General features: G+C 34.9%; 1 protein-coding gene across 2 annotated transcripts; it reads left to right on the top strand.

Annotated features, from left to right (window-relative positions):
• Positions 1-2,427: 2,427 nt before the first annotated feature.
• LOC142544871 (myosin-9-like) lies at positions 2,428-18,943 on the top strand. 2 transcript variants are annotated; one of them, XM_075651902.1, is made up of 38 exons: positions 3,584-3,718; positions 4,110-4,253; positions 4,380-4,525; positions 4,612-4,768; positions 5,218-5,276; positions 5,355-5,514; positions 5,615-5,764; positions 5,856-5,992; positions 6,051-6,197; positions 6,307-6,408; positions 6,494-6,551; positions 6,631-6,732; positions 7,264-7,301; positions 7,399-7,525; positions 7,627-7,809; positions 7,933-8,064; positions 8,159-8,268; positions 8,379-8,439; positions 8,893-9,070; positions 9,274-9,479; positions 9,556-9,675; positions 9,814-9,912; positions 10,406-10,627; positions 10,712-10,851; positions 14,654-14,768; positions 14,905-14,931; positions 15,007-15,261; positions 15,350-15,505; positions 15,579-15,776; positions 15,911-16,054; positions 16,234-16,304; positions 16,391-16,490; positions 16,555-16,611; positions 17,077-17,133; positions 17,218-17,298; positions 17,766-17,848; positions 17,955-18,138; positions 18,477-18,943. In XM_075651902.1, the coding sequence occupies exons 1-37, from the start codon at positions 3,584-3,586 to the stop codon at positions 18,076-18,078; spliced, it is 4,581 nt and encodes a 1,526-aa protein (XP_075508017.1). In that variant the 3' UTR covers positions 18,079-18,138; positions 18,477-18,943. The 2 variants fall into 2 exon arrangements, with proteins under 2 accessions (XP_075508023.1, XP_075508017.1); XM_075651908.1 differs by lacking the exons at positions 15,350-15,505; positions 15,579-15,776; positions 15,911-16,054; ... (6 more) ...; positions 17,955-18,138; positions 18,477-18,943 and adding exons at positions 2,428-2,967; positions 11,598-11,851 and having other exon boundaries at positions 3,590-3,718; positions 12,144-14,768; positions 15,007-15,085.
• Positions 18,944-27,262: the final 8,319 nt, after the last annotated feature.

Below are 27,262 nucleotides of genomic sequence, written 5' to 3'. Positions count from 1 at the left end.
ATCTTTCTATGTTTCTCATTTTTCTATTTCCAGAATGCATCCATTAAAACACTTTGGTTTTACAATTTTTGTAAACACCAACCTCAGTATGACATATACACTGCTTATTAAAACTCTTAGCAACAATTTATAATAGAATTTAATCGATTTTTGAACAGAAATACTTTTTATGTCAGTTATAAATTCATAAAAATATATTATGTAAATTTGAAATAATTGTGAGTGTAAGTTCATCACACATGATCTTTGAAAAAATATGATATATTTTTATGTGATTACTTGAATATTTTCAGCAAAACATTGAGTTTCTGAAAAATAGCTGATCGTTAATCGATTGAGTGTCTAGAGAGTGTTGAAACCTGAGATTTTCTTTTGTAGATAAATTCAAACATTGTGATCTGAACGAATATAATTAATTCGTATCAAAAGTTATAACAGAAATAGTACTTAATGTTTCGTGTGATTCCAAATATAGTATGTAACCATTAATTTATGCAACACCGACATTCAACGACCATGTCGTCAGTACAACAAAAACACTAAACGACAACGGATTTTATACGTTGTCGTAGGCCATTTAAAACTGTTGTAATTGGCAGTGTTGTTGAAAGTGCGTTCTATTACAATGGTTTTCGTAGCTCTAATTAGCGACATTTTTGAAATTAGCGACGGTTTTTTTTGCCGCTAATTAACGACGAATTATGTCTAAACCGTCGCTAACTTTAGCAATGGTTTTGACTAAATCGTCACTAATTAGCGACGGTTTAAGTTATACCGTCGCTACTTAAACCGTCGCTAAAATTAGCGACAGTTTAAGTTAGCGACGGTTGATTAGCGTCGGTTTATACATAATCCGTCGTTAATTTTTTTAAAAAACGTACTTTAATAATTTAATAAATCTAACAAAAAAAAACTTACTATATTTCTAAGCTAATAAAATTCATAATCTTAACTAACACTTAGAAACTTACTAAGAATTGAAGCGAAAAAACTTACCCTAAATTGAAATTAAAATCATACAAGAGAGAAAAATGTATTGTAGATGTAGAAGGTGTGGAGAATGGACCGAAAATACGAGTATTTATAGGCAACATGCGACGATTTTTGGTAAAAAGCGACGGTTGTTTATTAAACTGTCGTTAATAAAAAAAAGACCGTCGCTATTGGCGACGGTTTTTGTTTAAACCATCGCTATTAAAACCGTCGCAAGTTTTAAATTAGCGACGAATAGACATCGCTAATTTAAACAAAAAATCGTCTATAAAACCGTCGTTAATTTAAACCGTCGCTAATTTAAACAAATATTGTCTTCGTTGAGAATAGGTCAAATTTAAATTGCGTTTTTTTGTTAAACTGTCGCTAATTTAAACAAAAACCGTCGCTAACAACTATCGTTATTTTAACAACGGTTCACAAAAACCGTTGTCTGTTCTCCAAAAAAATACGTTAATCCACAACGGTTCACTGAAGCCGTTGTCGTTTTCCAAAAAAAACACGCTAATTGACAACGGTTTTTTGGTTTTTAGAAAACCGCTGTCGTTTGTCCAAAAAAACACGCTAATAGACAACGGTTTATAAAATCGTTGTCTTTGACCCCCCAAAAAAACGCTGAAAGGAAATGGTTTTTAGAAAATCATTGTCGTAGATACATCAAAGACAACGATTTTTAAAAAACTGTTGTCTATGAGAGGGTTTTTTAGGCTACGACAACAGTTTTTTATGAAACCGTTGTTAAAAGAAAAAACACAACTGTTTTAATAAAAAACCGTTGTCTTTGATGTGTTGTTGAATGCTTATTTTCTTGTAGTGCGTTTTTGTTTGTATCCTCTGATCATCTCTGAACAATTAGAGTTGCTGATAGAATGTCTTCACAAATAAAGAAACAAATCTGATACTGATTGTTGGTCGTTTATATAGTTTAATTCAATAGACAACAAAAGAGTCTAACTACTAAGTGGAAAATATCTTCCTTAGTTTGACGGGCTTTAATTAGATTTTTGTGAAAATACGTGGGACCTATGCGAAACACGGACTACTGAAAATAATATGTTTGCTGAATTTTAATGCTTCTGACTTTTAAATGAATTAAAGCGCATCACCAAAACCTATAAATACCCAACATATGACTTATCGTATGTCATTTTAATAACTGAACCAAAATAATCAAAAATTAAAAGTAAAGGTATCAAAATCATATTTTTAAATTTAATGAACAATACAAAATTAGACAATTAAATTAACTAAAACTGGAAATTTAAAAAGTCAATGAAAAAAAATCATTTTGTGGCATTATATATATATATATTATAAATCAAGGTATTATTATGTTTATTTCCATTACTCATTTGATAAACTAAAATAGACATGTGCCATAATATTAACACGTGTTTTTTTATGGAGCCGTTATTTGATCGTTACAATTTTGCTTGTACCGGATCCAAACGCCCTCTTACTTCCTACAAAGGTACGCACGCAGGTGGCAAAAGAAGAAGGCCACAAACACCGATGGGGAAGGATTCAACGATTCCGAATACGTGGGGTTCTCCTAAACTTGTCCTCCTCCTCCACAAACCTGTTCACCTTCCACGCATTCAACGTCAAACCTCGTTACATCGGTCATTTTTGCTCACACCCGCCTCGACGATTCGAGAATTTAGGAATCAAAACCCAGGAAATCAAACTCTCGACCCACCGGACAGATCACCGGAAATTTTATTTTGGCCCTTTATCAAGATTCTGACGGGATTCATTTCAAGATTCATATACTATATCCTTTATTATCATATATAGGTGCCGTGTTGCGAATTGATGGATATTGGTTCCAACATTGGGATAAGAAATTAGGGTTCTTGAACAGAGAATGAATGTTCTTGATTGATGCAGTCGGGATTCTTTAATTTCTTGAATCAAGATGGTATGCTTACATGAATGCATGTCTGAGGTTTTCTTTCTTCAATCAAGATGGTGGTTGGTGTCTGTCATTCTTTATCACGTTTGATTGTTTTATTTAAAAAATGGAATTGAAATGGTTTTTTATGATTGTTTTTTTTCCAATGCTGAATCTTGGCAATTCTTGAATCCCATTTGAAATCATCATCGGTTGGGTCTTAGATAATTATTGGATTTGAATTGGAAACTATATTGGTGGTTGACATTTCAAGGTTTACTGTATTGTCCGTGATTATATATTTATATGTTCAGGTGCAGGTCCTATCCTGTGTCAACTGTTTTTTGTTAATTAGTATCCATGTTCATGTCTTGACCAAAATAAATAAATGCAATAATGAGGAAAATAAAATGTTCTAGATGGGAGGATAGTGTTTTAAAAATTTAAGGGTGAAACCGAGATTGTTCTATGAACTATAAGAAACTGTGAAAGCAAAACATAACAGTTGAGTTTTGCATGCTCTTTGTTTTGTAGTAAACTTTCAACATCGCTGTTTAATGAAGTTTCTTGAAAGTACGCAGTTTTACTTTTCTCCTGCTATGTGATACAGAAGTTGAAATGGATTGATCCGTGGTATATGTAGGTAGGTTTTCTTTGCACCATTCTCTCACTCTGTGAAAACTTTGTGAATTTGAAATGCAGAGTGCACCAGTCACTATCATTGTTGGGTCTCATGTTTGGGTTGAAGATGCAGAAGTTGCTTGGATCGATGGAGAAGTAACAAAAATAACTGGACAAGAACTTGAGATCCAAACTTCTAAAGGGGCAAAGGTAGCTTATCAAATAAACTGCACTTTATATATCAAATTACACGTCTCTAAAGCATACTGAAGTGATTTTTCTATTTTTTGCACATTGCAGGAGGAATTTTTTTACTAATTCAAAATGCAAATGACTTTCATTTGAAACCATATTTAGCTGTATCTACTCCCTCCATAGTTAATTGTAATCAGGGAAGATGAAAATAATGTGAAAACTAAGAACAAACAAGATGTATTTTCCACCATTTAGCAATAAACACGAGCCTTTTATTCTTTCATAATATTTGCTCAGTTTAGTCTGCTTTTGGCGTATCAGAATCCATATAATATAGATGACTATTTGTCTTTCTCCAAGACCTCTCCAGTGGTCATTATTCACTAATATGTTTTTTTTCCTCAAGGTTACTGCTAACTTATCGAAAGTATACCCTAAAGATGAAGATGCACCTTCTGGAGGAGTTGATGACATGACCAAGCTATCTTATTTGCATGAACCAGGAGTTTTACAAAACTTGTCCTCAAGATATCAACTCAACGAAATATATGTAAGATGAATTTAATTTGAGCTCGAATTTATCTTTGATCCTTGTTCTTCCAAGCAAGAGAGCAAAACTACTGCAATTCTGTGCTGTTCTATCACAATAATATATCCTATTTCGATGTTATGACAGACTTATACTGGAAGCATCCTTATTGCCATAAATCCTTTTCAAAGACTTCCTCACCTATACAATGCCCACATGATGGAGCAGTACAAGGGAGCTCCACTTGGAGAATTGAGTCCTCATGTATTTGCCATTGCAGATGTTGCTTTCAGGTGATAAGAAAGGAAATTGTTATTTGTTGCCACATTACTTTATAAAGATTAGTCCAGTTGTCTCTAAGTCTGTTGAACTGAATTAGGGCAATGTTTAACGAGGGAAAAAGCAACTCGATACTGGTAAGTGGAGAAAGTGGTGCTGGTAAGACTGAAACTACTAAAATGCTTATGCAATACCTTGCCTATTTGGGTGGCCGCAAAGGAACCGAAGGACGTACTGTGGAACAACAAGTTCTTGAGGTAATTGTCTAACTATTTTACTACAGGTCTTGTTTAATTTGTTATCATTTATAAAATAAAGGATTTTCACAAAAAAGGACATGCAATGAATGTCTGGCCACCACAGTGGGCTGATGTTAACATTTGAAATTTGAGGAAATAAAGGTAATAGACATCCATTGCCAAGTTTGAGTTCTGAAACTTCATGACCACAATGAAGTCCCATAAGGTTCTATGCATGCCAACGTGCCGTGCCCTTCCTCAAATCAGTACGTCAATATTTTACAATCGACAGCTACTGCCGATATGTGGTAAGAAAGGTCCATCCAAATGAAAGTTCAAAGCTTGGTGAGCGTTTAAGTTAGGTGCTGCTGAGTCCATCCAACTTTCTAACATCAAAGACTTCACCGATACTTCATATAAAATTTTCCTTGTATCTCTGATTCATTTTAACCCTAATTGGCGTGCAGTCAAATCCAGTACTTGAAGCATTTGGAAATGCAAAAACTGTGAGAAATAACAATTCAAGGTGAGTCATTGCCCTAGTCCTGCTATGATATAGTTCATAGAAGTTTGCACTTGACATACTTTATGTGTTCTTCTGCAGTCGATTTGGAAAGTTTGTTGAAATTCAATTTGATAAGAATCGACGAATATCAGGGGCAGCCATACGAACGTATCTTCTAGAAAGATCTCGTGTCTGCCAAGTTTCGGACCCTGAACGGAATTATCACTGTTTTTACCTACTTTGTGCAGCACCACAAGAGGTAGTCTACTTCCATACAATGCTGCATTATGTAGCTTATTTAGATTATTCGGCAAATATATAGTCACCCATAGTTATGAATATATTATTCTTCTTCTCAGGAAATTGAGAAGTATAAGCTGGGACATCCAAAGACGTTCCACTATCTTAATCAATCAAATTGCTATGAATTAGTTGGTGTAAGTGATGCTCGTGAATATTTGGCAACTAGAAGGGCCATGGATGTAGTTGGAATAAGTCAAAAAGAGCAGGTACTTTCGATACACTGGCATCTTCATGGTGCCATATTCGCTATTCTCTCTCTCTCTCTTTTTAAGATACTCAGATTATTTTAATATTCAGGATGCAATTTTCAGAGTAGTGGCAGCAATTCTCCATCTTGGCAATGTTGAATTTGCTAAGGGAAAAGAGATCGATTCATCAGTTCTCAAGGATGACGAGTCCAAATTTCATCTTCAGACTACGGCAGAGCTTCTCATGTATGACTGCACTCATGTTTATAATACTCCTCAGCAGCTTATTGTTTTTTTTCATCAGGTGTGATCTTAATGCCCTGGAAGATGCATTACTTAAGCGAGTGATGGTCACTCCAGAAGAAGTGATTAAAAGAAGTCTTGATCCTGATGGGGCAACCGTTAGTAGGGATGGATTAGCCAAAACTATATATTCTCGTTTATTTGACTGGTATGGTGTTCTTGTGTCATTGAATTAGCTTTCACTTTCAGGTTGAATAACTGGTTACTATTTGTTTGCTGGTTTAAAAATTCTGATGCGAGGTTCCAAAAACTTGCAGGTTGGTGGACAAAATAAATGTATCTATTGGGCAAGATAAAAATTCAAAATGCCTTATTGGTGTTCTTGATATATATGGTTTTGAAAGTTTTAAAAGTAATAGGTAACCGTTGGTCCACTACCTTAAACATAAGACTCCTTTCCAAATTTTTTAGGACTCTTGACTGACTTAAAATTTATACGTCTAGTTTTGAACAGTTTTGCATTAATTTTACCAATGAAAAGCTGCAACAGCATTTCAACCAGGTAAGCAATAGATATATTTTGTTGTGGACTATAAACTGCTGCCACCACAAAACTGACACTTGACAAATTCTTCTTTCAGCACGTTTTCAAAATGGAACAGGAGGAGTATACAAAAGAAGAGATTGACTGGAGCTACATAGAATTTGTTGATAACCAAGATGTCCTAGATCTTATTGAAAAGGTTGATTTACACAATATTTGAACTGCTATGCTTTGGACTACATATAGTTGTTGGTTATGTCGCTGAGAAGCTAGCACATTAGCCAAATACTTGGTGCAAGAGGTGGAAATTCTAATAAAATCAAAGCTTATAGGTCCATGTCAATTTTATTCTGAAATAAAGAATCTTTATGTAAATTCCTGTTGAAAAGAAATTCACCATACCCTTGTCTCATCTTTCCTGAAGTATGCATGAATGACATTTCTTACACGTATTGTCATTTTTACTAGTTTAGTTCTTCTCTTATATATGTAGATATCATTTATTTATATTCTTTTTGAAGGCTCAAATCATTCTTCGCACCTTAATTTTCGTCCAGAAACTGGTACATTGGTACCTTTTCACAATTAATCTTTGAGAAATTTCTTATCTAAGTGCAAATTTGGATTAATTGTGCTTCCGAAGGTTGAATTAGAACTGATATGCTGTTTCTAAAACACTGAATGCTGATGCAATTTGTTTTGTTCCGATGCTTTTGTTCGGTCATGGCAGAAACCTGGAGGGATCATCGCACTTCTAGATGAGGCCTGGTATGATATTTATTATTTTTCTTGTAAGAAGCTTACAAAGGATTAACCTCTGTAAGATCTCTGTCATTAACTTGAATTTTTTTTTCCCTGTTCCTAGTATGTTTCCGAAGTCAACGCACGAAACACTTTCGCAAAAGCTTTATCAGACTTTTAAATCCCACAAACGTTTCATCAAACCAAAATTGTCCCGCACAGATTTCACAATTGCTCATTACGCTGGGGAGGTGATCTGTATTAATTTTTGATTTGTCCAATTATGTGTCTATAGTTTAGATTTCAAACTAGCATCTAATTTAAGTTTTTTGTTCTTTTTGTACTTGTCCAGGTTCTATACCAATCCGATCAGTTTTTAGATAAAAACAAAGATTATGTTGTTCCTGAACATCAAGATTTGTTGAGTGCGTCCAAATGCTCATTCGTAGCAGGGCTATTTCCTCCACTTCCTGAAGAGTCAACTAAATCCTCAAACAAGTCTTCTAAGTTTTCATCTATTGGTTCACGTTTTAAGGTACTTTCTATGTTCTTTTCCGACATATAATTTCTATGACAAAAATTTGACAATGTTTCCAATAGTTGAGCTTCTGAGCTCGGTAAAAAATGCAGAAACTCATGGTTTGACTAATTCATACAGGTCCAACTCCAACAATTGATGGAGACACTAAATTCTACAGAACCTCATTACATTAGATGTGTGAAGCCTAATAATCTTCTCAAGCCTGCTATATTTGAGAATGTCAATATCATGCAGCAACTACGATGTGGTGTGAGTGCAGATGACTTATAGCTGTAGAAATCTATCGTTCTTAGTTACATGTCAAATGCACACTCAACTTATCGCTATTTTTTTCTTTTGGCAGGGTGTATTAGAAGCAATTAGGATCAGCTGTGCTGGTTACCCCACCCGTAAGACATTTTATGAATTTGTTAATCGATTTGCTCTTCTTGCTCCTGAGGTTTTGGAAGGAAAGTAAGTGCTAGTTATTGTTGAGATTGTGACATGTAAAATTAGCGATTTTCTGAAATGGGTCTTTTAAGGATTTGCTGAAATAACCATTTTGTGCATTATCATGTGAACAGTAATGACGAAAAGGTAGCATGCAAAAAGATCTTGGAGAAGATGGGCCTCACTGGGGCTCAGGTAATGTGAATATGCTTTTTCGCTCATGACAAAAAGGGATACCAAATTAACTTAATCTTGCTTAGGCTCTTGCAGCTTGATCTATTAAAGCTTTTCCCCTGAGAATTGAAGTTGTTTGAGCATTTTTTGGAAGTACAGGTTTTGGTGAAAGTACATACAAGCTTCAAGCTGAGCACAAATTTCTTAAATTCAGCCTTTTCAGTAAATTATTTCTACATGATTGTCAAAATCGATCGACCAAATTCAAATCATCCAAAAGAAATTAAAAACAATCGAAGTTTTGAATATAATTTGAAAGAAGCAAAACAAATCATGTGCTTACTTATAACTTAACTGTAATGTTTGAAATGGCCCGGGCTTCTGAGATTTGCTTATGCCTAGGTATCCAAATTACATTTCTTTGAAGTTTTTTGCTTTATTGTTTTTGCTCAAATGTTGTTTTATGTATTTCAGATAGGAAAAACAAAAGTGTTTTTGAGAGCTGGTCAAATGGCTGATTTAGATGCCCACAGAGCACTGAAACTTAGTAATTCAGCAAAAAAAATACAAAGAAAAACTAGAACTCATATTGCAAGGAAGCACTTTGTTGTTCTGCAGGAAGCAACAATCTTTATGCAGTCCATATGCAGAGGTTTGCTGAATTAGAATTTTTCTTGTCAAATTTAACTATATACTCTAGGTCAACTGTTACATATTGGAGTCCTTCATTGGCTTGAAGCGAAACATTCTAAACTTTCCACATGTGTGCATATTATTGTCCTTATGCTCAAGCAATTGAATTTATTTCTGATTCTGCCTCTCACATTTCATCGGCATTCACTTTTTTCATCTCAGGAAGGCTTGCCTGCCGATTGTTTGAAAATTTGATAAGAGAGGCCGCTTCTCTTAAAATTCAGACAAATCTGAGAGGATACCTGGCACGAAAGAGCCACATGAAACTCAAATGCACAGTTGTTGTGCTGCAGACGGGGATGCGTGTGATGACTGCCCGCAATGAATTTAGATATAGGAGACAAACAAAAGCAGCAATTGCTATACAGGTGATTAAGCAGTTCTCTAGGAAATAAATTTCCGGTTTATTGATAGTGTGTCCTTACCAGAAAAGTTCCTTTTCAGGCACACTGGCGTGGTCATAGAGCTTTTTCATATTACAAGAGCCTTATAAGGGCATCAATTGTGACTCAGTGCAGATGGAGAGGAAGGGTTGCTAAGAAAGAACTTCGGAAACTAAAAATGGTAGGGGATTGTTAAATAATCAACTGCATTTATTCCAAGAGCATAGAGAATACTTGTGCTGGGTGACAAATGCATTTTTATTCTATTATAACTCCTGGTATCTTGTTAAATTCCACTATAAATATCAAATATCTGCAGGCATCAAGAGAAACAGGTGCACTTAAAGAAGCAAAGGATAAGCTTGAAAAACAGGTGGAAGACCTAAAATTACGTTTACAACTGGAAAAGCGTTTGCGGGTAAATATATTTTACTTATCTAGTTTATTCCTGAAATCAACTTTGATTTAATCTTTGTATCTACATATACATCACACTAACACTATCTACATATACATCACACTAACACATTCATATACACACTCATATCTGCATACATTCACACACATAAGCATAGACACAATTATATTCTCGTGTGGACATTAACTACACCGTTATGCTTGCATTAGGAATAATGAGTGATATGCATAACTGAATTGCTCACGTGTACATGTACACACCAACATAAACAGATAATGGGTGATTATACACTGAGAAAGACATCAACTTAAGGTTTGTAGTATCACGGGCAAAATGATACAAGTGTACCCGATTTTTTTTGTTTTCTCATGGCAATATATTTTCTTTCTTCAATATTGTTCATAGCGAAAACGCTATTAATTGTTGGAAGATGCAATGTTTGGTGTTATATGGTTTAATGCGCTGGGGTCTAACCAAAACTGGACTTGTTTAGACTGACTTGGAGGAGGCAAAGAGTCAGGAGATAACAAAGTTGCAGCAGTCCTTAGAAGATACACAAAGTAAATTGAATGAAACAAGTGCACTGCTTCTCAAAGAACGTGAGGCTGCTCAGAGAGCTATTGAAGAAGCCTCCTCAATTGTGATAGAAACCCCAATTCCAGTTGAGGATACAGCAAAGATTGAGGCTATAACTGCAGAAATGGAGCAATTAAAGGTAATGTTGGTGAATGTGATGCTTCGCCCTCTATGGTTGTGTGTATCGCAATGTCAACACTCTACGTTCTCATCTATTTCGCAGGATTCATTGAAATTTGAAAGACAACGAGCTGATGAATCTGAAAAAAAATGTGCGGAAGCCGAGGTATCGAGTGAGGAGAAGACTCAGAAGTTGGAAGAAACTGAAAAGAGAGTTCATCAACTTCAGGAATCTTTGAACAGGTAGTGTAATTCTTGTTACTTTTCCTCTTTTAATATTAACATTTTGTCATGAAAAACTCCAATAATCTCATTGGCATATGAAATTATTTCCACACTTGCAGTTATCTTATAAATTTCTTAAATCGATGATTTTCTTTGATTTAATACCTAGACGTAGACTGGGATTACACAATCAAGTTTAGAAATTGAATGATATTTTCAAATATCAAAGAATGGGAAGCAGTTTTTGCCTTCAGCATATATTATTAATGAAATTCTGATAATATGATTACCTGATATGGTTGTTGATGGGTTGGCTAATGTGAGCTTTGCTAGTTGGATTAATTTGATTATATTTGATCACACAATTATCTGAATGGTAACTGGTTGGAGCCACCACAAGTTTTTATTTCAATTGTATGTAACCTGTGCTCACTCATCTTTCTGCAAATTATTTTGTGGGGTTTGGAAACATGCATGTCTAGTGGACGCATTGTGCTCAAGGAGTCTGTAGACCCAGGAGCGATTCTCTGGATTGAACTAATTATATCTATAAGTTTGTATGGATCTTTATCCAATAATCAAGGTCTGTAAAACTTTATTACTCAAAGCGAAAATGAAAAGAATGACGAAATTGCTTGACAGCATACCTTGGCCTTCATGTTGATACTTGCAATTGGTTGCGGGAGTTACATCAATGGCTTTTAAGATTAGAATGGCCATTTGTTTTATTTGACTAATGCTAGATATGATCTAGTGTGCCTCAGGATGATATACAGCATGTCAGGCCAGTTTTCAGAGCTCAAAATGATTTTATGTGCGTCATCCAACTTCAGTTCAACCTCAGGATTTGTTGCTAGAGATGATCTGGATGATGATACTTCCACTTCCTCTGATACCACATCTACCGATTCAGATTTCACCTTCCCAGCCCCTGATTCAACTCAAGAAAACTTTTCTTCTTTCAATCCCGGTGCTTTCCAGCTCATAGTTCAGGATCTTTCAGCAGCTGAAATCTCAGGTCAGTCTAGTTTCCTTAGAGTTCCTAGGTCTAGAACAAAACATTCCCTGATAGCAAGTTAGGGCTTGATCCAACGTTTTTTTAGTCTTGTTATACAACCTAATAAAATTCATAATATCCCATGATTCTTGCGATGAAGATTTAAAGTACCGATCATTCATTTGTACTTTCCTCTTCCCATTATTCTAAAAACAATTCCATTCCAAACTTAATTCACTTTTTGTTTAAGCAAGGTTGCAATGAGAAAAATTCGTTATACATTTCTTTTTCTGTTGATGGTTGCATTGTGCAGGAACCGAAAACTGGGAAAGTGATCGGGAGGGGGCATTCGATGACTTTTTCTGATGGAAGTTCTCTAACACTTTGTTTATCTAATCTCTGTCCTAGTTAGAAATTAGTTTGTCTAGATGTTAATTTTGGTGTCTTAGCACATACCTCAGATTAACACGAAATAACTCTTGTTTGTTGTACAAAAGATTTACACGAAAAATTTAACATTAGGACTTTTACTTCTGTCTGCATACAACCTGTTAATATTATAAAGTATTCCTTATATTGACTTCATTCAGTTTTCAGGTCTAGTTTACCTCTTGTATTGGTGGTTAGTTGGAATTATATTCTTGTAGATTTGGAGATGCCAAACCTGTTTCTCAGATGATTCCAAAAGTTTAGATGGTTGAATTATGTGATCCATAAATAATTATGCTGAAATCCAAAAGATTGAATCAATCTGGTTTGGGATTCAGTGTGGTGATAATGTTTTTTTGAGACCTCTAATCTTTGAAAGCTTATTCAACATGAAATCTACAGCTTGTTCTTGATATATTGGGTCTTTAGGATATTATCATGTGCTACTGCCGGAACTAACAACCTATGCGAACAATTAAAATTTGTTATCCAATGGACAATGGCTGAGCTTTAAAATTAATTGAAAGTAATTGCTTGCACTATGTGTATGTATTTACATTCTTCTGGAAACAAGACTATATTGGGTTCATCACATGTCAGTTTGTGGTTATGCTTGTAGTCTGGAATTTTTTTGTTTTTCGCTCTTTGATCACTCGATATTCCTTAGCCCCATTTTTTCTCGTGTTATCCAGTGGTGTGCATTTGTTGTTTTGAGGTCCCTTATGATAGTTGGTCCATTTTCGAGTTAAATTCCTTGGAAGAAAAGACATAAGCCCCCCTCCCAGATCAGTACCAGTGGATGGTTTGCTTAAGCATCATCATCATCTCCATCTCCATCTCTTTCTTTAGTCAGCTTCTCATCCTCCATCTCATTGACCTCCGGTAAGATTTCAAATTTTTCCACTCTGGCTATTTTTTCTAACAGGCATATCTTTCATCTGATAATGCTTTCCTGTCTCTCAATTATCATTCTTACTTCCGTTCCTTCTATAGGCCATCATATCGTTGTTTCAGCCACGAGCTTGAGAATACCCAGGAGCATTGTGAATATACCTAGGAATAGTTTCCGAGATAAATTTAATAATTTTCTGTTATTCATCAACCAGATAACAGCCTGTTTTGGGGCTAATTAAGGTTGCGGTCTATCCCACGTTTTACAGGGACAGCTCTTCTGGAGCCATACTGGTGTGGTATAGATGAAAGATTGCCTGTTATCTCTTTTCCCTCCTATACTGTTAGTAGAACACCAAATCATTAGAAGCAATCTCCAGCTGTAGCACCATCCATTCGATAACTTCTGCGTCCTTAACTCTGAAAAAGCATAATCGATTTTGTGTTCTATACCTCCATTCTGTTCCAAGTAGGGACAAATAGAAGTTGGGTAATATTCTAATGTACCCTTGTAATCTTCTAGAAATTCCATCTTGGATTCATTTGAAGCTTCCATAACTATATTAGAGTTGAATTTGGCCAGATTTGTTTGAACACTGCAGCAGCCGTCTAGGAGAAGCCCAGTTTAGGGACTAACCTTAGAAGAATTTAATGAATGTTGAATCCCAAGTTTGTCATAGTTAATATTATAATCGGCCTCTGGATCTCTTTTTTCATAATTGTAAGAAAGAGTTGGTTCAAAAATTTCAGTTTTGTACAGCTAAGTCACATTTGGAGCAGCTGATGCTGCTTTAGTGCTGAACAACAGTAGCAACAAGCCTTTGCTTCTGGAGGTTTTTACTCGTTGACTCATTTTTTTTGTTGATTAGTCTGATCATATGAGCAGGTTTCCAGCCAATCATTCCTATAAAATAGTTTTCATCTAAAAACAAAAATTGTAACTTAATCAGTTGATTGCATGTTTGATTTTGAAATAGTTGTTAAAGTCCCTGCACACTAGAACAATCCAAAGAGCATAGTTGGTTGCTCATCTTTGCTTATAATATATTGATCGTTTTAGTCAATTCATCCTTCCAGAGCTGAGGAAAAATGCTGCTATGCCTTTGTGTTTATATAAAAGTCAGAACTAAAAGAGGCGATAAAAGATCTGTAATTTTCTTTGCTAAATTATCGTATCCAGGTATTGAAATCAGTTGTGCCCAGTTCCTGGGCATATGGGCTTCATCGCCTTTCCACCTGAACTTGTTCTGAATTAGTAATATATCTGCATCTTAATCACTGTCTAACTGAAGTTGCTTTTGGTGCTTGAAAGCTTTAGGGTTTAGTAATTCCCTGAAACATCTCTAGTTTTTTGTGCATTTTTGAATTCTAAAGTTGTACTTCTGAACTACCATAAACTAAATGTTTCTACATTAGTTGTGATGGTCAAATCTCCAAGTTATTTTGTGCTACAAAATGGCATATTTCATGGAGTGCATAATTTGAATCGTGTCCTTTTGCTAGGCTTGAAGAGAAGCTCGCTAACGTAGAATCTGAAAATAAAGTTCTTCGTCAGCAGGCTTTGGCCATGGCACAGAATAATAAACTGATATCAAGAAGTTCAAGGTCAATCATGCAGGTAATTCAAAACCAACAGTTTGATCGATATGCCATTGTATATAGCACCTCTAACATTGTTTATGCTTAACCAACAGTTTGATCAATATGCAATTGTATATAGCACCTCTAACATTGTTTATGCTTCAATTTTACAGAGGGCTGAAAGCACAAAAACATCCATAGTAAGTAAAATACTTTCAGGTAATCAATATGCTATGGAAACAGTCAATAATATTATTGTTCTACCATTATACTAGGATTTACGAAGTGCTTCAATGATCGCAAGAGACCAGTTAGATATGGAGGATAGACCTCAAAAATCGCTAAATGAGAAGCAACAAGAGTATCAGGATTTGCTTATCCGCTGTGTTGCTCAGCACTTGGGTTTCTCTAGAGGAAGACCTGTTGCAGCCTGCATCATTTATAAATGCCTAAGACACTGGCGATCATTCGAGGCTGAAAGGACAAGCATTTTTGACAGGATAATACAAACCATCGGTCATGCTATTGAGGTAAGAAGTTTGGATCTTCGTCATGAAATGTTTAATATCTGGATTTACGATGTACGTGATAGTAACTTTGACGTGACTTTAATGGAAGACCCAGGACAACAATGATATCTTGGCTTACTGGCTGTCCAATGCATCAACTTTGTTATTGCTGCTGCAACGCACTCTGAAAGCTGGAGGAGGTGCTGGAAATGCACCGCAGCATCGGCGTACTCCATCCGCCACACTATTTGGGAGAATGACACAGGTAGAATATTGTTCAATTTGAAATGTAATCTCAGTATTTGAGTATTTTCAAGGGTTGAAAATCTGTTTTCCAGAGTTTCCGCAGTACTCCTCAAGGTGTCAATCTTTCCCTGCTGAATGACGAATCAGCTGGCACATTACGCCCAGTAGAAGCGAAATACCCAGCATTACTGTTCAAGCAGCAGCTGACAGCTTACGTAGAGAAAATTTATGGAATGGTTCGTGATAATTTGAAGAAAGAGATTTCTCCAATGCTGGGACTATGCATCCAGGTGATCAAGTTCAAAACATTTTATGAAAATAACAAAAAATTATGGTTATGTTTTTCTTTAATATTAAGTCAAGACGAGGATGCAAGTGTTGGTTTGATTGTCAGTGATTTCCTATTGTGTTACAAATAATATAGGCACCAAGAATATCCAAAGCAAATTTAAGTAAAGGAACAGCCCGTGCTCTAGCAAATGCTGCTGCGCAGGAGATTTTAATATCCCACTGGCAAGGAATTGTAAAGAGCCTTGAGAACTTTTTGAACATGCTAAAGACAAATCATGTAAGTACAATACACAACAAGTTTTTAGCCTTCTACTTTTTATGGACAGTGTTCTCGATTTTCTCCGTAGGATTCTCTTCGGTAACAATTTCAAACATAGTCGATAAGTTGTGTCATCTCAGCTTTGGACATTGTATCAGAATAATGATTACATGATTTTGTATTCAATCCATCTTCAGGTACCTCCATTTTTGGTACGGAAAGTGTACACACAAATCTTTTCTTTCGTCAATGTGCAGTTATTTAACAGGTGTTGTGCAGTGAAGTACATAAGTCCTAGATACTGATAAGCTTCATTAACAGAATGGCAAACTGATGTTGTTTTTGTGATTTCAGCCTTTTACTGAGACGAGAGTGTTGCTCATTCAGTAACGGCGAGTACGTAAAGGCTGGATTGGCTGAACTGGAGCACTGGTGTTACAAGGCAACTGAGGAGGTACTTTTAACTTTGTTATATCTGATATGTCTATCAAAGCTAATAAATAGTCTGTTTATTGCAGTATTCAGGTTCCTCTTGGGATGAGCTCAAGCATATAAGACAGGCTATAGGGTTCCTGGTACTGAATTTTATTCCTTGTTCATTCAATATATTATCCCATTGATTGTGTTGGTAAAAATCATGAAGCATACATGGTCTTTATTTTTTTCATTTCCCCATTGTACGGCCGCTTAATGATTTGTGTGGAATAAACTATTTTAAAGCATGGAGAAACAAAGAGATAATAAAAACATTTAGGTACATGCAACACCACTCTAGAAAGAAGGTATATAATAATTGAAGGAAGACGTCAACTAAAAGGAACATGAATAAATTGGTGAAGCATTGTTGGTTGTGATTATTTTGAAAACAAAATTTTGTTCACCATGAGTATTTGTTGTTTCTTCTAAGTATAAAAACATAAATCAAGAAAATGTTTTTTTGCATAAATTTGTCTTAAATAAGTAAGAACTAAACATTTTACCAGGTCAGAATATGTAAGGCTTTTAATTGTAGTGGACTTTTTGGACTACTACTGTAACAGGTAATACACCAGAAGCCAAAGAAGACTCTAGATGAGATTAGCCATGACCTTTGTCCGGTAAAATGCCTAATCAATTTCTTAATAGAATTTATTTGAAATTTTCTTATCATCACCCTGATATATTTTTTTAATCGTTTATAGGTGCTCAGCATTCAACAGCTATACAGAATCAGCACTATGTATTGGGATGATAAATATGGCACACATAGCCTATCACAGGAAGTAAGTCCTGGTTGATTTTTTTTCATGCTCCACGTACTACTGTTGTGGTCGGATATTTTGAGGTTTGAAAATGTTCAAAATTTTTGTTATTAAGACTATTTTACTTTTCTTAAGCCATTTTTTTCTCAAGATGATACTGGAAATGATATTTTATGCCCCTAGTCAGGTTTTTATCCTTTTTTTTGTTTTTTTTTATATAACTTATTTTAATTTGTAAGATGTAACTAGCTTCTTTTATGTGTTGCAACACCATAATTCGATCAATGTCACAAAGGGCCAAAAACAGAGCATCAAACTCAGTAATTACCTAAGACATGTAATATCAGATGTTTCAGCAATAAAAGATAAGAATATATTTAGAACATAAAAATCTTTTTCCTCGATTGACCAAAATATAATGTGTTTTCTTCTCTCTCGGTGGAGAATTATTGTGATTGACACTACTTGTGTCGGTCTATTTTTCCCAGGTAATTTCCAACATGAGAATATTAATGACAGAGGATTCAAATAACGCTGTCAGTAGTTCTTTCCTTCTGGACGACGATTCAAGGTTGATTATAAAATTGATCATGCTGCTACATTTTATGGTCCTCATAATTTTTACTCAAGCATTCGCTTGATATAGTTTCACTGAAACCCAAACCTTCATATTGCAGCATTCCGTTTTCAGTGGACGACCTTTCCAAATCAATGGATCGTTTTGATGTTACAGACATCGAGCCACCACCTCTTATTCGTGAAAATTCAGGCTTCAGCTTTTTATTGCCACAAGCCGATTGATCATGTTTATCATTTTTTCTTCCTAATGTTCGAAGAAACTTCCCCAGTGTTCCCCAAAAGGTATGTGTTGAACAACCTGTAATTTTCAAGCATCACACGTCACTCTTTAAGTTGATCTTAATATCTAACTTTGAAACTGCACAAGAAAGTGGTCACTTAATTATCCTCTAATAAGCTCATCCGACAAGGGAGTTCACCTTTTCTAGCCTTCCTAAGCTGCAGTTCCGAAGGAAAGTACCTTTATAAGACTTGTTGAAGTCCTTTAGATTGGCGCTTCATTTATTTGTTTATGCATTTTATATGCATCATTTACATACAAGATCGTTATATAACTTGTACTCAACATTAAAGCACTGCCTAGCAAAAAACCTCTTATCTATGGTCTCTTATGGCTGCAGAACTTTTGATTTGAGACCCCTTTTTTGGTATTTCCTGCTCTGGTTGGAAGGTTTCGACACTGTCAAAACGATTAATGTAGGATGAGAAACCCATTATCAGATCATACAAGGCTGTGATAAAATCATTGTGGAAACATACTGAAAGTTGTTCAGGATCCAAGTTGATCATCATATATCAAACCATGTTACCGGGATGGAAGATGATGCTAGATTCTGAAAGATTGGAGGTAGAAATTAACTCGTAAGAGTAGTTTTTTTATCATCTTAAGGATTTTTTTTTAGTTCGTCCGGAGAATAGACCCATTAAATTTTGTGTTATTGTTATTTTCAATTAAAAAAAAAAAAAGAAAAACTTTACTTCAAGTACGATGTATGAATAAGAAACTGAAAACTTTTACTTGTTTCTTGTTGCATATTTTGAGAATTGATGTAGGCAGAAAAGAAAAGAAGAGATTAAAATTTATTTATTAAGGACTTGTCAACCTCTGATGTGCTCTTTTTTCTTACATAAAGCATTCACTCGTAAATTCAGTAAAACCTTTTTGTCTTATGATCTTTGCCTCGTTGATTATTCAAATACAATATTCAACCGAACTGTCCTCAAATCAAGGAGAAATACCATTAATGTTACATGGACTAAATTAGGAAATAAATATATACAGGAGAGTCCATTTTTTCTATAGGAATGATTTGAGCATCTTGACGTTTGGCATAAAGCTGAGTTGTCCCTTTCAAATGAGAAATATCTAAATCTTTGTATATATACTAAAGTTTCATGCGATTGTATATTTCATAAACTCACATGTGTGTGTGTGTATATATATATATATATATATTCGAGTATCTATATTAACAGAAGTCTATCTCTAGTAAGTAAAAAAAAAAAAATTGCACAAAGCCAAAGAACAAATTTGTGAGAGCTTAGGTAGCATCGTTGATTCTGTTGGATGATAATGTTGGAAAATTATACTGAAGCGATGCCGACCACGATGATAATATAGTACCCAATAATTGCGGAATAAAATAACCAACAAGAACACAACGATTTACGTGGTTTATCCAATATAGGCTACGTCCACGAAGTACTGCAACTTTTATAACTGAAAGAAATATTACAACAAGTGTATACACCAATACACTCAATATTTCTCACTCCCAGACCCCGAGTATACCGAGAAAATAATTTCTCTAACTCACACAAGAGAATTCTCGCACTCAAGAAAAAAATACACTCTTTTTTTCTATGCACTCTCTTTTTATCAAAGCTGAAAAGCTTTTGATTTTGGGATACAATAACTTAAGGAATTGAGCTCTATTTATAACTAATTCCCTCCTGCAACTATTGTAAACATTCGATTTGAGATTAGTTTTTATTATTATTTTATTTAAGATATGGACCCTATCCCTCACGTAACAATTCTCTCACTTGAAGACTTTATTTCAATCATGTATTCACATCATTAGTGCAACAGCTCATATCTCCAATGTTAGTCCAGGAGACCAACTAACGTCAAACACAACTTCAGTTTTTCAATGATAACAACCTTCGTGAGCATATCAGCTAAATTCTTGCTTTCAGGAATCTTCTCAAGCTTCAAGACTCCATTCACCCGATCTCTAAGGATCCCCATTCCAAGGATTTGTTTTGCAGCACCCAAATCCTTCAAAGCAAATTCCTTTGATAACTCTTTCTCGAGTTTATCAATCTCCTCCAGACAAGCTCCTGCTATCAATACATCATCTACATATATCAGTAGTATGATATAATAACCATCAAGCTTCACATAACAACAGTGATCAGCCTGATACCTCAGAAAACCATCATTATTCATTACTGTCACGCCCCGAGACCGGGGTTAGTCGACACCGGCGTTACTCAACAATCACATAATCGTCAAACAACAAACCTCGTAGTACAGTATATACCAAAACCAGTTTATTTCTCATAATCAACAAAAATCGTCTTTACAACTTAAATACCCAAATAAACTGATTAAAATATTTTAATAGTGCGGAAGCGATAAACATAAAATAAGCTTTAAAACTTCTGTGATAACTCGAGATCTTCTACCATCCCCAAAATTGCTCTTGCTCATCTTCATCCATTTTCTCTTCGTTCTTATCTGGGTGGGGAGGAAGTAAGGGGTGAGTATTTTGAAAAATACTCGGCAAGTGGGGGGCCGTTCGAGACATGAAGCAACATATACATATACTTGAATTCAAATTTTACATAGCATATCATAACTTGAATAATAATGAATATTCATAATTCATAATCATAACATATCATCACATATCATACTCGTATAGCATATTTGTCTAGCACTGAAATTCATCTCATTTTCATGGTTTCCTGATATCAGTCTCCTATATTTTAATCCTCTAAGGAGTGAGGCCATGTCCAATATGTTAATCCTCTATGGAGTGAGGCCGTACAACGGTTACCATCCCACCGTATAAGTGTCATAGTTCGGAAATCCTTTCCCATATCCAATCGAATCCTAACAGTGCTTTGAACATATAATTTGACAAATCTTGAAGAAAACATATAAAGAACAAGGAATTATGCTCGAACGAACTTTCAAAAACGAAATAATTAATACGCAATATATTTTAAAACAAGTCTACTTACGAAGAATAAGTGTGTCAACAAAAACTCACTTACGAAATAATATATACATAACAAAAGCGCACTTACAAAGGACAAGTGTGCAAATTGTAATATAGCAAAAACACACTTACGAAGGACAAATGTGCAAATTATAATATAGCAAAAACCCACTTACCTTAGATCTTGCTTGAAGAAAAAGTTGAAGGAACAAGCTGAAATTTGTCTCCCAAAAAATCATCCAACTTTCATGCACGTTTTCGATTTAATGAACCGTTGGATCAAGCTCCAACTTGTACAGCACGTTCTCAAGTATGTTATTTAAAATATGAACGGTGGAGATTGCGTTTGGACTACTTTTGTACCAGATTATGGACAAGAAACCATAGATATGTTGTTCCGACGTAGAATCTTAGCAGTATTTTTGAGATGACTGTATCTAAAAAAACAACCGTTGGATTTGACTGAAATTTTGATATGTTGTTCAAAACTTATGAAAGTATGTTTTGAACGGTGGAGATTGGATTCTATGGTCTGGAGTGATTGGACGAAATTCCAGAACGTGGGCAGATTTTCGGTCTCTTGGCAGCACCTCGGGGGACGAAATTCTCGAAAATTGGAGAGAGATGAGCTCGAAATTTTGAGCTTGGAAGGTGTAAATTTTGAATGCATATGCCGTCTTATTTATAGGTGGGTGAATAAAAATCTTACCTTAATCGGATTGATACTTCTTCCATAATTCCAAGGATATTTCTTTCATTATTAATAAAATCCCTTATTAATAAAATCCATGCATATATGCATGTATACTTTTACTTTTGAAAATATCATTTACTCCTATATTAAAAGAATCGAAATTATATATACTTATATACTCAATTCGAGAATTATGCATACATATATTTTCCAAAATTATATTATCTCCTATTCATATATCAATATTTATTCATCTAATACATATATCTATATTAATTATCCTTTTAACTAAATCTAAATCCCAAGATACATATACATATACATAGGTATATATATTTATTTATATTAACTACTTCTTAATTAAATTATTGAAGAGTTTAAAATAACTAAATCCTTGATAAATCAATACCATCTTGAGTACAAATAAATAAATGATTTAGAATTTGCGGGATTTTACAATATTTTTGTAGTTTATTAAATTAATAAATATATATCACATATATAAATTATCTCATTATTTAAATTCTTGATATACTTATCTCCGAAAAAAAAAATCGGGGTTTCACAATTACACCATCAAGTTTCTTGTACCACTGTCTTTAGGGATGTAAACTATCCAAACCAAACCAAACCAAACAGTATCAGGCTTGAGCTTGGTTCGTTTAAGATTGTTTGAGGCTCGCGCTCGAGCTCGATTCGAGCTTTTATTATCAGGCTCGAGCTTGGTTTGTCTTGAAATTACCAAGCTCGAGCTCGACTCGTTAAAAGCTCGTTTAGCATGTTAATCAAGTCAGGCTCGAGCTTGATTCATTATTAGCTCGTTTAGCATGTTTAACAAGTCTGGCTTGAGCTCGACTCGTTTTCGAGCTCGTAAAACATAGAATTGAGCTCGAGTTTGAGCTTGATTCGAGCTTGTTAAAAATTAAATATATCTATAAAATAATTTTAAATCATACATAAAAATGTAAATTCAATCATAAATAACCAAAACGACACAAATAAGAGCTAAAAAACATAAATCAATATATTATTGAACATTCCAAAATAATACATCTAGAATATTCATCATACACTGATATCACCATATAAATAACAATGAAATAATTTCACCCCTTTAATACTTCAACTAAGTCTGGTGAGAAAGTAAGGAGGACGTCAATGAATCCATTAAAATAAGGAATTACAAAATCATCTCCAATAACAACTAGCCAAGTATCCTGCAAAGTTCATAATAACATTAGTACTAATATTTTTGTTTGTCTTGTGTTCAATTCCTTCCATTGACATTAGTACTAATATTTTTATTTGTCAACTCAACAATGAGTCAAGCTCAAGCTTACGAGCCACCTAAACGAGCCGAGCTCGAGCTCGAGCTCGCGAGCCTATTATCAAACATGTTTGCGAGCTCACGAGCCGAATATCTTTAGGCTTGAGCTTGGTTTGATTAATTTTTCGAGCTCAAAATCGAGCTTGAGCTTGGCTTGATATGATTAACAAACGAACTCAAACGAGCTTTTTATCGAACCGAGCTTCGAATAGCTCGCAAACGGTTTGGTTCATTTACATCCCTAACTGTCTTGGAGCTTGTTTGAGACCATACAAGCTCTTCTGAAGTTTGCACATCATTTTCTCTTTCCCTCGTACTTAAATCCCTGTTATTGATTCATTTCTTCATCTAGCTTACCATGAAGAAACGTCGTCTTTACATCTAACTGTTCAGATGTAAATCTTCTTTTACCATGAATCCAAGTACACTCCTGATAGTAGTTAACTTTACCACCAGAGAAAAAATAGCAGTGTAACCAATGACTTCCTTTTCACCTTTTACAACAAGTATTTATTTGTACCGCTTGCTACCGTCATGTTCTAACCGGTACTCCTACTTGCTATGTAAAACCATTTTACCTTCAGGAATTTCTGACAACTCCCACATGTGATTGGATGACAGTGAATTCATCACATCTTCCTATGGCTAACTACCACTATTTAAAAGTCTCATAAGCATCCGATTTATTTTTCACAAAATAAACCAAAAATTTCATGCTCGAATCGTCAATAGTAGTGCCATAATATCTTGAGTGATTTTCAAGGGATGTCATAGGAGATGGTTCACATACATTAGTATGTACCAGCTCCAAATCCGTCGATTTCGGTTCTCTAACCTTTTTTGAAAAGCTCACCTTTTTCTGATTTCCAAAAAATACAGCTTCACACAGCTTGTGTTCAACGATTTTTAATTCCGGTAGCTTTCCATTTGAAATAAGCATTTTCATTCTCTTCTCACTCGTATCCCCAATCCTACTATGCCATAGACTTGAATTAGCTTCAGCATCCACATCCGCTAATTTATTTCTCAAACTGAAAGTCATATAAAATGTTTCAGTTTTCTTTCCTCGAGCAACAATCATGGCTCCCTTTTTCACTTTCCAAGAACCATCACCAAAGGTCACCTTATGACCTTCGTTGTCAAGCTGTCCCACTGAAATCAGATTGTGTGTCAACTTTGGTACATGTCTTACTTTATTGATTTTCCAGACAGATCCATTTATCATCTTCATCCGGATATCACCATACCAATTATTTCCAAAGGTTTTCCATCAGCCAGGAAAACTTTTCCATAATCTCCCGCAATGTAATTATCAAATACATCAGGATTACCAGTGGTATAAAACGAAGCTCCCGAGTCCATAACCCAAGAATCAATCGGGCTTTCCATGGATAGTAATAGAGCATCATGTACCTTCTCAGTAACAACATTAGCGTTGTTCTTTGTTGATTTGCAATTCTTTTTCAAGTGACCAGTCTCACTACAGCTCCAGCACTTCACATTCCTTTCAAATTTGTTATTGTCTTTTTCATTTCTTGATTTGGATCTACCATGCCATTGGTTAAAACTCTTTTCGTCACTCCTGCCCCTTCCTCTATTCTTGAGATTTAGAGCAGAACTTGATGATGTTCATTCACCAGAATCCATCTTGCGAACTTCTTCGGCAAGAATTTGATCTCTGACATCATTGAATTTTAGTTTTTCCTTTCCAACAGAGTTTCTAACCGCTGCCCGCATCGGTTCCCAATTGTCTGGTAAAGACGCCAAAAGAATAAGTGCTCGAATCTCATCATCAAATTTAATTTCAACCGATGTTAGCTATTAAACAATCGTGTTGAATTCATTGATGTGTTTAGCCACCGATGCATCTTCTCTCATCTTCAAGTTAAATAACTTCTTCATGAGATGTATTTTATTATTTGCCGATGGCTTTTCGTACATGTCCGACAAAATGGAAATCATCTCCTCCGTTGTTTTTGCCTCTGCCACAGTTATGTGCCACGTTCTTCGTTAGGGTCAATTGTATTACCCCTAACACTTGTAGGTCAAGAAGCTTCCAGTCATCATCCTCCATCTTTTCCGGCTTCTTTCCAGATAGAGGTTGATGCAACCTTCTTGCTATAAAAATATTAAATAATCTGTAGTCACCAGAACGTAAAATCTGTACCGTCGAACTTGTTGATTCTCGGTCCCGATCCATCATCTCCGGCCATCACTTCTCTAGCCTTAGCAAAAAATCTAAAAATCTTTTCTGATGTGGAAGATCAGACAAAGCTGCAACCACAGAGCATACTCAGAATTCTTAAGAATTTTCACAACAAGGCTCTGATACCAGTTGTTGGGAAATTATACAGAAGCGATGCCGACCACGATGATAATATAGAGTACCCAAAAATTGCGGAATAAAATAACCAACAAGAACACAACGATTTACGTGGTTCACCCAATATAGGCAACGTCCACGAAGCACTGCAACTTTTATAACTGGAAGAAATATTACAACAAGTGTATACACCAATACACTCAATATTTCTCACTCCCAAACTAGAGTATACCGAGAAAATAATTTCTCTAACTCACACAAGAGAATTCCCGCACTCAAGAAAAAAATACACTATTTTTTTCTATATACTCTCTTTTTATCAAAGCTGAAAAACTTTTGATTTTGGGATACAATAACTGAAGAAATTGAGCTCTATTTATAACTAATTCTCTCCTGCAACTATTGTAAACATTCGACGTGGGATTCGTTTTTATTATTATTTTATTTAAGATGTGGACCCCATCCCTCACCTAACAAATAAAATAAAAATGTAATTATTATGAGAAAAATTGTTAGACTTGGGCTCTTATATGATTTAAAAAATTTAAGTTGTTATAACTAATTATAGCTATAAAAAAAAAGGACTAGTGGAGCAAGTTGAGAAATTTTAACTCAATCCGTCTATTTGGTCAGGTCGATGGACCTAGCCAACTTTTGACCGGCCTAACCAATTTTTAGTTAAAGTTGGTTAAACGTGTTATAATCATTGGAAAGATGAGTCAAACCGACGGGCCTAACCAATTTTTAATTAAAGTTGGTGAACTGGTCTGCAACCCTCCATTTGGCTAGATGGGTCGGATCGGCCCGTCATTTGGACGGGTTGAGAAATTTCCAATCAAATTCGACTATTTGCGGGGAGGGACTTGCCTATTTTGATAGCTCCACTATTGATTAAAATTTTTGGTAAAACGTCAAATGCTTTCTCGTGTAACCAAAATATTAACGTCTAGCTCTGTTATATTATATTTTAACCATTTTTAAAAATTAAGCTCAAAGATGATGTTATGACCAATGTTTTTATAATCTGATCGATTATCGAAACGGTCTATCTTAAAATAACGATTCAACTTAATGGTCAGATCAGAATATTATTATATCATCTAAAATAATAAAAAAAAATTCTAAAATTTAAAATATTAAATAAACTATAATACTAATGAAGTTCAAAATCAAAATATTCGTAAATATAGCAAAAAATAAAATTAAAAATTAAATTCAAAAACAAATTATGAACCGGTCCAACCGGTTCAATACTGTTTTTCAACTGGTTCTGACCGGTTTGACTGTTAAAATTGTTTTTGATTGATGTTTGGACCAGATCCGTGATTGGTTCTCGGTCGAACCGATCAATCCTCTCCGATTTTGAAAACAATGATTATAACACGTATAACATAAATTTACCGAAACACCCCTTTTTTAGTTGACAGTCTCAAAGTTGTCACCATGCACCACCCCTTACCAAAGTTTAACTTAGATTGGTTTGATTCAAATATTTCCAATCTCAGTGCGTCACCCCTGATCCAGCAATAGTCATGTATAATTATTAGATAATTAATGTGATATTGATGATGATTGTGGGAATTAATTAGCTAGCAAGCAGTGGGACAGTGTATTTGCTAATAAAACCTGATCCAAGAAAGACAGATATAAAACTACAAAAATCTCGCATTCAAGTGGGTATCATATCTTTCGATGACAATAAAATAAATCACGTATATTTCCTTGATAATAATTAATAATTATAGCTAGTCACCTTAAATATTCCAAACAACAGCATGGATGGATTTCATGAAAATGGCAAAAACTTGTGTGAGAAGGTCTCATGGGTCGTA

The sequence above is a fragment of the Primulina tabacum genome, chromosome 1, assembly GCF_025594145.1.
Source record: "Primulina tabacum isolate GXHZ01 chromosome 1, ASM2559414v2, whole genome shotgun sequence".
NCBI classification, from domain to species: Eukaryota; Viridiplantae; Streptophyta; class Magnoliopsida; order Lamiales; family Gesneriaceae; genus Primulina; species Primulina tabacum.
Note: the sequence above shows the minus strand (reverse complement) of the source record. Positions and strands in the feature narration are given on the sequence as shown.

What these genes read in the sequence shown, in the direction of transcription:
- LOC142544871 (XM_075651902.1), top strand. Translation starts at nt 3,584, where the DNA reads ATGCAGAGTGCACCAGTCACTATCATTGTTGGGTCTCATGTTTGGGTT. An exon ending in TTTGTGCAGCACCACAAGAG is followed by an intron (nt 5,515 to 5,614) that starts GTAGTCTACTTC and finishes TCTTCTTCTCAG; the next exon opens with GAAATTGAGAAGTATAAGCT. An exon ending in TTAGCCATGACCTTTGTCCG is followed by an intron (nt 17,134 to 17,217) that starts GTAAAATGCCTA and finishes AATCGTTTATAG; the next exon opens with GTGCTCAGCATTCAACAGCT.